Source organism: Nestor notabilis, unplaced genomic scaffold (assembly GCF_000696875.1).
Source record: "Nestor notabilis isolate BGI_N333 unplaced genomic scaffold, ASM69687v1 scaffold13300, whole genome shotgun sequence".
In the NCBI taxonomy this organism is placed as follows: Eukaryota; Metazoa; Chordata; class Aves; order Psittaciformes; family Psittacidae; genus Nestor; species Nestor notabilis.
This window is the reverse complement of record NW_009910763.1, coordinates 68,915-80,748: the sequence shown is the minus strand read 5'-3', so window position 1 is coordinate 80,748 and position 11,834 is coordinate 68,915. Positions and strand designations below refer to the sequence as shown.

The window sequence follows — 11,834 nt, the reverse complement described above, 5'->3', positions numbered from 1 at the left end:
TGCTGTTGTTTTGATTTAGCTGTCAAAAAAGTCATGTTTAAACAGTCTTTTCTGCCTCATGGCCAAGCCTCTTTGTGTGCATTTCCCCAACGTTACTTACTTTACTTTGAAGGTGGGCTGAGCATAGAAATCTGACGAAATAGTGGGTTGTGCCCTTGACTGGAGGGAGCTCTTACATTCTTTTGAATGACTACATTTGCTAGTGCAGTACACAGCAGCAGCAACAGTGTGGTGCTCTGGGGCTCCAGCTCTGCCTGGCAGACAAATCTCCAGCTCGCTGAACATCTGCAAGACAAATTTTTCATGTTCTGTAAATGAATGCTGCCTAACTGCACCAGGAAAATGGGCACAGGGGATTATCTCTGCATTGCTATGAGCGGAGGGGCGCCTTGGGGCTTTAGATTGCAAGGTGGCAAGGAGCAAAAGCAGCCTTTGCAAATCGCCAAGGTAGGATCATGAGAGAAAGATGTTATCAGTGTTTTCTGAACAGTTTGTTTAAATATATACTGCTTTCAGTGAAATGGTTGGTGTGGGTCTTATTACGATGCTTGTTTGAATGTGCTAACACGTTTTGCAGAGGTTCTACCAGCGCTGATTATGTTTGTGTCAGTAAAAGATTACTTTTTAGTAGTTTGGTAGCATTGCAAATATCATCTTAAATGTTAAAGGTTTGAAATAGTGAAATGATGTGTACCTTTCAGCTCCTGTTTGATTCACTGCAGGGTTTTGAATGCACTCAGCATAGCACGAAACTGAATCTCATATTAGGAAATGCTGTTACAGTCATCTATATATGATACTTTTTCTACTCTAGGAATAGAATAAATACAATTTTATCATGAGAAAATATTCTGACTATGTTGGGAATCCTGGAAAGCATTACACTGAGTTATCTCTGGTTTTGGAAAGTTATCCAGTCTTAGAATCAGCTTTAATAGATGCCAAACATTCCCTCTTCTATTTCATGAGCAACACTAAAAATTACTGAACACTTCATAATTATTTTCATGCACAAAATGAGAGCAAGACAGACAGCAGAAATTCAGAATAAATAAAAAATAGGAATTGGTAACCCCAAGTTGCAAAAATCATAGTTAAAAAGTAGTTTTGTTAAAAATCAATGTTCACTCCATTGCAACAGCTTCTCCACTGGTGCAACAATGAAGATTTGTCATGGTTACTAAGGCTTATGTAACTGTATGGAGCTGTATTCTGTTCTACTAGACAAGAAGAAGAAATTTTGTCCAGAGCTCAGAGGTCAGCAAAATACCACTGGCTGAAACGATACTGGGACTGATCATCATACAGTGTATTCTGCCTTGTTAAACTGAGGGAGAGAGATTAAAATGTATCTTATCACCTTTTAGTAGCTTGGTAGTCCAGCACATTGAGTGTTAAGTTTTTGTACTTTGATGTAGTATTTTAGAGCAGTAGTTTACCTATTTAAGCTCCAATTTTCTTAAGCTCTCAATATATTTATTAATTAGTTAAATTTAATTTACTGGATCAGTTAACCTTTTCACAAATAGCAGTAAGTCACAGTAAAAAACAGTAAATTACCTTATTTTATTAAAGAGGGTCCTTTTAGTTCTTGTGTCAAGGAAAGAACATCTTTCACTATTATTTTCGATGATTGCCAGCCCATATTATTACTCATATTCAGTAACAGAGCTATGATTTACTGAGTGTCTGTATCGTTTTTCTCATTACTGTTACATTTTCCGTTTGTTTTGATACTTTGCAAGACTTGGGACTTTTTTCCTACTGATGGGCAACTGTTGCTTTTTAAGTAAAGCCACTGATAACAGATGACAGCGGAATCCTGCCATCTAGTGAAAAATTGCAGCTAGAACTTAAAACATTGTAAGTAACGGTAAAAGGCAAGTGGCCCTGATTACGTAAAACCAAAAGTACAAAGAACAGTAGCTTGAACACAAGATTCTGATTAAGCTTTAAAATTGAATACTCACATCCTAGACTGTGGCACTTAAGTCTGGGTTTTGTTTTACCACTTAAATTTGGGATTTGAGAACTTGATACATGGTAACAGTTGTGCGTTACTTCTAATGGGAACATCCACCAGTGAAATATATCTAAATTTAGAAAAAGAATAATATGTATTTTTAGAAAAAAAAAATTCTCAAAGAAGCATGAGTTTGTGTTCTTGCAAATGATCCCAATCAAAAGGCCATGTAACACAATACTTCAGAACACCCTTTGTAAGAGTACGTGTGCATCAGCATATATAAATGTTATAAGCATGGTGAATTGGGTGCTGTATGAGATCCAGATCGCTCATTTCTCCACGCTTAAGAGTTGGTCAGGACCAGTAAGATTTGAAAATTGACACCAGTATCTGGCTGAAAACCTGAAACTCAGACTTGACAGGCTACAGCTTTCTCTGGGACTCACTCAGCACGCTTTGCCATCCCCCCCAGGGAGCCAGGGCACTCTCAGAGGCACACAGACATGGGTCTCCAGGTCAGGCACCACTGTCAGGTTGAGGCATCACAAGGTGGGGGGTCTGCAGCTACACTGTGTGTGACCTTTTCTGTGGAGACACAAAGTTTTCAGCTTTTACTCTGTTATCTGTAAAAACTGAATCTAGTAAGTCATGAAAGAATAATGAATTGCTCAACTAGTGCATAGTAATTATCCTACTGGCTCAAAAATCCAAAGGTTGTGTCCTAAAAAATTGGTTTGGTTTTCTTGGGTTTTGGAGGGTTTTTTTCAGTTCAAGGTTCAGCTTCTCCACTGGTGTATACTAATGTAGCTCCATGGATCCAGGCAGTTGTTGCCAATTTACACCAACCAAGATTTTGTCAGAAGGGTGTATTTCTAGTCTTGGTGTCTCAGCTTGCAAGAGCTGTGAAGGCTGCAGAGGCATTGCTCTCCCAGCTGCCGGCACAACCTCAGCAGGGTATATCCCTGGACTCCTGCAGAAGGAAGTGCACTCAGGCCCCAGTTACAAGCAGAGCAGTCACAATACAGATCTAAAAGGGAGGGGATGTGAAACGGGGTGAAATGAGATAATCCATGAAAACGTGGCAAGATACAAAAATCCCAAAGTCACACTTATCTATCATTTTGATAAAGGAAACATACTGGTTTTAAAGCTAATGAAATAAGTTACTGCAGTTTGATTTACACCTTTTAAAATATTTTATTACATTTTAAATAAATGTTTTATTACATTTATAGGAAAAAATTGTAAACCGCCTCCCCACTGCTTTTTGCCCAGCTCTTGCAGCGTATATGCAAGGAACATTCCCACTAAAATCAATGAGAATTTTGCCTGTAGTATGACGTGTTGTCTTCCATTATCATCAAAAGTGTTAACAGAGGGATAGAGACAAACCTTTTGCCTTCACAAGAAGTGTCTTGATATTTTTTTTCTCACCAGCACAGAAACAGGGAAATTTTCATCAGCAAATAATTTTGCAATCATTAAATTAGATTCAAAACATTTCAGTAATTCATTAGATGTGAGATTGCAACAAATGGAATTTTTTTTGAAGTATTACGAAGAGTACCCCTCCCGTTTTTTATTTTTTTTTTTTTTTTCATTTTTAACTTTTATTTGAAAACATAAATTTTGCAAATGTTTGACGTATTTTCTGTAGAGGCATACAGTCTGCTTAACACACCTCCTCCTCCCAATCCTGGCTCCGTACATCAGCTTACTTTGGTATATCCACTAATGTTGTAAATACTACAAAAAAACCATATTTTCACTTAAAAAGAATTTATATATTCTATATGCTCTCCATCTATACCACAATGACTTAAAATTTATTTTAAATACTGACATATTGTGCTAAGAAGGATATCTAATAAACTAATGGTATTAAAAACCATAAAATCAGAAGTGCAAAGCTGAGGACACTGGTTTTATCAGTTGTGCTGTGTATGCACCAAGACACTAAACCATGTCAGTATTGCACTATAGGACAACTTCCCTGAAGCAGGAAACAGCTGGGAAATCTCAGTACAACAGTGACCCTAGATGGCTAAGAATTCAAGCCATATATATATATATAACAGCCAAGTGATATGCTGTCCTTTCTGTTTCCACTGTGAGATATATGAAAGAATGCTTTTTTATGAATATCATAGATTTTTGTCTTGTAAATTTATTTTCGGTTTTCAATTAAAAAAGACATAAAAGTTGTATGCACAGAATGTGGGTGATTTTCTGGACTAGCATTTGGAAGAAAGTGCTGTGGGTTGTTCTACTAATACTCAACAATACCAGCTATTTTATATATAATGAAGCTATATTCTTTTAGAAACACCTCTTTTGTAAAAGATAATTTAATGGAATTGTCCTGTAGATGATTTAGATTTACAATTCAATCATGATGTAACTCCTTTAAATTATCTGGTTGCATTATTCCCAGTTTGGTGTAAGGTTACTTACAAACAGCCCTTTGATGAGCTCATTGTAAAGTCAGTCTTGCTAATTTAAGTTCCCAAACTTAACCAAATAGTTCTAGTATTCAAGGGCTCTAAGTCCCATGACTCAGACCTCCAAACACTTCAAAGGAAATTCAGTCCTCTTTTCCCTATCAGAAGCCTAACAGTGAAAATCAACAGATGTTTAAAAATCCATATGATCAATTTTTAGAAAAATAAAATAGCAACATTTCCCTTCCTTTAATTTCTACCATGTCAGTTTGCCAATGCATAACTGCAATTATAATGCCTATCCCCTAAAATATCAAGTTATTTGAAAGAACTTCATGGATGTTTTGAAACTCTTACCAATGTGATCTTGCCTCTGAAAATTTTAGCTCTACTATGGACATTTTCTTATGCCCAGTCATGCTAAATATCATGCAGTTTTCAACTGTCTCCTAAATATTAATGGTAGTCCTAATTAATCCTGTGAAATACTTCGGTAACTGAGAGTTAAGATCCAATGGCCTTAACTAGGCTTCATGCAAAATTTACAGAGTTTGTGACTATTTTGCCTATTAATGACTTCTGCTGCTGCTGTAGTAGTAGTAGTTTTAGCTCTGACTCAGTAATGATGTGAGAACTGGCTGCCTGGTCATTTTAGACTTGTGTACTTGTTCATCAAAATGCTCAGATTTCAATTCAAGTCTCAGTTTCATCATTTTGGATTCATTGGAACCTGAAACTGAAAGACTTGGGAACAACCTGGACCAATGGTGTGAAAAGCTGACATATGAATACGATTACTTAACGCTGGAGTTGTACAGAGATGGGCTTTGTTGTGGTAGTTTGACTTCCTCCCTGCATCTACCTGAAATAGTTGACACATGCAGAACAACTCCAAGCAGCTGTCATCAAGTTGACCTTTACACTTAGTCTAGTAGAAAAAAAAGAAAGAAGAATAAGACATGGTAACGCAGTTATGCTTTTGGTCCTGAGGTAAGGCAAAGGCTGTCACTGTCATGTATGAGAGGTATGTGAGCACACAGTTGGTCCATTCACAGAGTACAACAAAGCTGCTGGGTTTAAGGAAACTTTTTCAAGCTCCTGTCATTCTCTTACATTGTCACCATTGGTAAATGGCTTACTTACACTTCCAGGCAGGAAAACTAGGTTACTAAAAGCTGAGATTCTGGTCGCTACATTCTAGTTGAGACATGATAAATATAGCTTTGTTATTCCTGTGCTCCTACCTAATTTCAGTGCCAAGTCACACAGATTGAGTATAAACCATCAGTTGCTGAAGCAGGGGTTTTTAGCTCCCCTGCTTGCCTCTGCACTGATAGCCTAGGAGGACCATGCCCCTAGTAAGATGAAGGTAACAGACTGTTCTGTGTTTCAGATCACCTCCATCTTGGAGTTGGAGCTTTGGTGCCTTCTGCTTCTGAAAAAACACTCATTAATGCATAATCAAGTAGGATCTTACTATATGCTACGGTGTTTAAAATGAAGGTGCTCAGGATGCTGTGTGAAGCACTGAGCTAAAATGACTCTGCTGATACTTCCTTATTTGTATTGACATGTTAAACGGAATTTGAATACAACGTCAGGTATTAGCAGTAGACAAAGCAAGCCATGTTTAAAACATGCTACTTGAACTCTGGCAGAAAAGGGAGGGAATTTAGAGTTAACCTACATGATTTTAAATAGAACTTGCCCTATTTGGACTGTATTTAAAACTGGTTGTTTAAATTTGCTAGCTAATACATTTCCAAACATAGTTTGTTTTTGCAGCCTGGACAAAATCCTATTCTCAAATTCACTCTTTAGACCATCTGACACAGCTGGTATTTGCTGATATTCAGAAAACCCTGTAAGGCATATTTACATATTCTTTTACATAAGGAGTTAGGTGGAAAACTGTGGTTCCATCTGTCTTTTCTGAAGAGGATTTTGACTCCATTACAAGCTTTGACCCAATTTAATAGCCATTTTGCACATGTTTAGATCACATACTTCAACTTCTACTTAAGTAAATGACAAAACTTTCATTGACAAACTGGGAAGAAGTTAGATTAATTTATTCTGCAAAACAAAAGAACAAATTAAAGTTCCCCAAATCTAACTAAAATAGACCACTGCTAAATAACTCTGTTCCTGAAAATCTGTCATTGCTAGTTATAAAAACTATGAGGAAAACAAGATCATACAGCTTTACCCACAAGGGTTTATATGTACTTCCAAAGCTTAGGGGTCTGTGTTTCAAACTCTTGCATTCCAGCTATTGTGCCAGTGGAAATGTTTAGTACTAAAGTCCCATCTAGTTGCTTAAAAACTCTAGGCTGAACTAGCACATGATTGTATATCCTGTTTTGGATATACAGAACTACATACCAAGCTGGTTTTGGCACACTTTCCACAGTATTTGGGCAATACAAGCATGCTTCAGATACATGGTAGTATTCATTTGTGCTCATTTCCAATAGATACTTTTCCAACTCTCATGCTAAGAGAGTTTTCAATGGAATTGAATGAACAACATAATTCACACTGATTTAAACTAAACAAGCTAAAAAATACCAAACCAACAGTGTATTCCTACTAAATTAGATTAGCTGCATTGTACAGAGCTTTGCTTCATTTTTTAGTTTCCTTGTTGGAAACTTTTAAAATACATTGCATGACATTATTATATTTCATTGTTCTGTATTTTCTGCCATTGCATTCTTATTGTGAATGTCAATGTAATAGCAAGACTTTTGACCAAGTTCACATTAAAATATCACAACAGGAAATGTTGTTGACTAAGTCCTTTAGGATTGTGTCAGATTGAGAGAATACAGCCACCAATTCATACTTATCATGGAAGGGCTTTCTTCCAAATACAGACCTTGCTGTTCTTCATATTTACAGCAGAAATATTTAGAGCAGAAATACTTTAAGGGACCACATTTCATGGGTTAAATGCTTAGCACTCTATAAAAAGAGACTGATTTGCAGAGATAGCTTCAACTTCAAGAGGAACACTTTTGTGCATGGAATTAACTGTGGACAAAAATGATAACATTTAGATTGCAACCAGTACTTACAAGCACTGTTCATTGGCTGGAACAAAGCTGGAAGTTAAAATAAAAACAAACCCTGGATATCAGCTTGAAGGTTTTAAATTTCAGGCCTAATGTACACAAGTTACACAGCGGATTTCTTTTTCCTTTTCTCTAATTTTTCCCATCTGTTTCATTTCATTAGAATCTGCAGTCCACAGCCAGTGTGGATGTTAGGATGAGACTAATGCACATTTAGCCTGAAACACTTCAGCATGCACCAAAACCAAAGTGCTGTTTTTTGGTTACCAGCCAATACAACATGGTGTTAAGCATGAAAGCCAAAAATCTTCAAAACATCTCAGCACCTTGCTCTCAGTGGGGTGCTAAGAACAGCGAGAAAGTGTCTGCTTTATTTGTTGCTTAAGTAGAAGGTAAACTATAACGAAAAACTATCTCTAAGCTCACCAGAGCCAATGGGCTTACACCCTGAGCTCTCTATTGTGTGCTGCAGACCTGGGCACAGCACAGAATCTTCTTTTCTTGTTTAGCAGAGAAACACTGCCTTCTTTCTAATTTCCCATAAATACAAGGTGAACTTGATGATCTTAAAGATCTTTTCCAACCTAGTAGATTCTATGATTCTGTATTTTGAATCCTTCTTCATTTGGTATCTGCTCCCTGCCTCTGGGGTGGGGCATCAAATGTACAGGTAACCTTTTGCTTCAAAAGAGTTATGTCATCCTGGACTGTGTAGCTATAGAATCATTGTTTTATAAACTTGCATTTTGTAAGTGTATTTTAGAAATATGGTCCCATTTAGGAAGCTGGATGCTTTAGCTTTTGTAAGCATGTTTTATATTACAATTCGTTAGCAGATGAACTGGTGATGGGTCAAAACTGTGAAGGAAGTAGATAAGCTATGGTTTTCTATACTGCTGGCTTCATTTGATGTGTTCTCTAGAGCATAAACATGCCACATACAGCATAAATTGCTACAATATTGAATTTCAAGAAAATTTCTTAAATAAAGATAATGCAAGACAATCAATCGTATGCCCATTCTGGCACTTTACAGTAACAGAAAGAAAAACAAATGGAAGCAAAGTGGAACATAATTGATAAGACCAAACTTTCCCTTCCTAGTACTCTCTGTCTAATAGAAAGGGTATCAGGACCTCCTTGTTGTCTGCAGGGAAAGGTGGCAAAGCTTAATCTTTATTTTAAAAACCTACCAGTTGAAATTGCTATAATAGAAGCCTGAACAAAGGAGCTACCGTTATCCCATGAACTCAATGGGAGCTTTGTCATTGACTTCAAAGAACAAAGGATTGGGCCTTAGTATGTACAATATAGTGCATTTATTTAATTAGAAGAAGATCTGAATAAAAATTCTCATTGAAAAGGGTGTAGCAGATTTTGTTAGGGATCTACTTACTACAAATTTCTGTATCTAGCAGAAGTCATTCCCTTCAAAGGAACAAAAAAATCTTAGACTTCAGGGTATTCCAATAACACTGTTACATAATTTAAGCATTTTCAGGTTATTTGGTAATTGTACATTTCACTTCCAAGCTGTCTTGGAAGTCTTTGTATGGACAAAGATACTCATTTGAGATGAAGACCTTTCAGTCTGCATATTTGTAAAAGTGTGAAATAATTGCTAATGAAAGGTACTAGACTTGTATTACTAGGCACTAGAGGCCATTTATTAAAGGACTGTTAATATATCAATGTAAGCTGAAGAGAAAATTTAGACCATGGACATATCTCTCAGTTGCAAATGTTTATTGTTTGAAGGAACTACTTGTAACAGCTCTCTTGCTTTTTTTAACTCTGCAAACAGACTTGTGTTGTCTGAAAGGAGCAGGTATTTCTTAAACAATTTAGGTAACAGGGCTTTGCTAACTCACCTCATCTTGCCTGAAAGCTCAGTGAACAACCATACAAGCAGCTCATCTGTAAGATCTGAAGCCTAGAAATCTCCAGGTTAGGATAGGGAGGAGGAGAGAGGAGTGCCAGGCAGCTGTGGGTGGCAACCTCTTCAGCTGTCAGTCAGAAAGTAACCCCTCGTGTTGGCACACCATCCTGTAGATACATCACTTTAGCAAGGTTATAAGGGTCCTGCAAAAACCCCTGTGTCCTGGGGGATGACACCCTGCTTTTTTTTCCAGAGGAAAAGCATCTATGTGGAGAATTGTGCAATGGTAGTCATAAGGTTTGCCTATACCAGTATAATATTAAGTGTTTCCAAGATGTACTGCAGTCAACAGGAATCACACCATGAATTTTACTGGTGCTCCTGGAGAGATCATCTCTCTTTATCTTTCTAAATCCTTGTCTTTGCCAGACATTTTGCTCTGCTTTCTTTTATTATTCTCTTGGTCATACTTTTATTTAAACCAACAAGTACCACTACTTACTTAAGCATTGCTTTCAGTGAATTCACTGAAAATCATGGGCAAACAATGCCTCAGACTTCAAACTTTGTTACTTGGTCAGAACAGTGCCCATCACTTCCAGTGAATTTCCTTCAGACTGATAGAAATAAAGGAAAAATTCTGCGCTGCATGAATTCTCTCATCACAGAAATCTGAACTACTACAGTTTAACAGATGTGGCTGGAATAGACTGACCAGCATTTTGTTCCACTAATTATTTTTTCCTATTTTGCAGAGATCACTTCAAAGACTAGCTTTCATAACCCACTGACTTAATTACGGAATGCATAATGAAATCATCTGAAAGGGATAAACAGCTTTGTATGTTATCATATATTCACGATGTTCTTACCATACACTGAAATAATACTTGCAGAATGGATAGATTGGCTAATAAAATTCTTCAAATTCAAAAAAACCTGTCATTAAGCATGGAAACTTTAAGCTCTCTCTAACATATAATACTATTTAATGCCTAACATACTTACAGAGGAGCAACTGTTTGACATCCATCACTGAAAAAAGCCCTAAGTTTCAGAATTGTTTGCATTCCAAAACATGTGATACCTAGGAAATTCGAATGGTTTCACCCAAATTCTCAGCCAGTGGAATATATATGCTGATGAACAGAAAATGAGCCATTCACAGACTTAGAAGGTTCTGTTACAATCATACATAATAAAATTACATCACTGGTTTATGAAACAAAATGTTAGTTTTAAAGTGCTATCTCATGGTATCCATGCTATCAGCCAAAGATAGTCTTTAGGCATATTGTGCATGTGTAGGAAAATCTACAGGAAGATAGTAGTCATTAAATTTAACTGGAAATCAGAATTAGAACACTGCTTCCCTTCAAGCCCCAGATCCTTTCAAAGTGAATTAGCAGTGTGCCTTTATGTCCAGACTGAATAATCACCTTTTCATGATACTGACATTATTGATTATCACTAGATGGTGCTCTTATTCACAATCAACAAAATCATAGGTAGGTTAATGTAAATATAGTTACACCTTAGAGAAATTTTGGTTGCTAGCTTTAATCTTTTCTTACTAAAGCTGCTAAGTATTGTTCAGCTCCGTACCTCCTGGATGAAATAATTTCGAAGTGTAGAATTAATATCTTCAAGATAAATATTTATATTAAACAAGAATCACATAATACCAACTTAATCTAAATCATTATATCAACTTAACGATTCCAAATCTTCCTTCCAGTTCTTATTATTCCCGGCATACAAATAGAATGCAACCGCCTTAAGGAGGGCTTCATAAACTTGTACTAGGGTTTGATTTGTGGTTTCATAACACTATAATTAGGACACATCTTAATCTTTAAAAAGCCAGCTAACTAAAATTGAACATTTCAGAAGGCCTTAAGAAAGGGGCAGTCATAATCCTTTTAAAGAGAAAACAGAAAAATATTTCTGCACTTGTTTTACACATAAACATTCAGTACTAATATTACACATGACCATTGAATATATATTGAAATAATAATTAAAAAAATACTTTAAAACATCCATTAGATCAAACCTCAGCTCATTCCAGCCCAATCTGACAACAGCCAGAGTAGACAAGGCTGAGAGCCCTGGAGATGTAAGAAGTCTTCCAGGTCTTGTATTTCATTTAAACCAAATTTCAAGCTATATTAAAGTGATGTTTTTTTCTAAATTCCTCATTATCCTGCTTTTCTATTCTCTGCCCTCACTTTCAGCATTGACTTCAGTCTGTAATATCAGCTCTTCTAAAACCGAGTTATTTTACTAATCTAATGAAGAATAGACTCCCATGAAGTACACCACATCCAAGAATGAATCCTTGAACAGCTGGAAATCTACACAAGTTTTGCAGCTTAAGCCCACTTTTACTTGAATACTTTTAAATTAACAGATCAGTACAGAAGAGATCCAATTCATTTTTCCGTGACTGATTCTTCATTTGAAAGGCC

The 11,834-nt window shown here is 36.5% G+C and overlaps 1 protein-coding gene across 1 annotated transcript in view; it reads left to right on the top strand.

Moving 5' to 3' along the window:
• The first annotated feature begins 318 nt into the window (after positions 1 to 318).
• Positions 319 to 11,834, top strand: part of SYNPO2 (synaptopodin 2) — a 68,113-nt gene continuing 56,597 nt past the window's right edge. The window contains exon 1 of the mRNA XM_010011562.1: positions 319 to 447. Within this exon, the coding sequence (XP_010009864.1) occupies positions 319 to 447 (129 nt within the window). The remainder of the gene's footprint in view (positions 448 to 11,834) is intronic.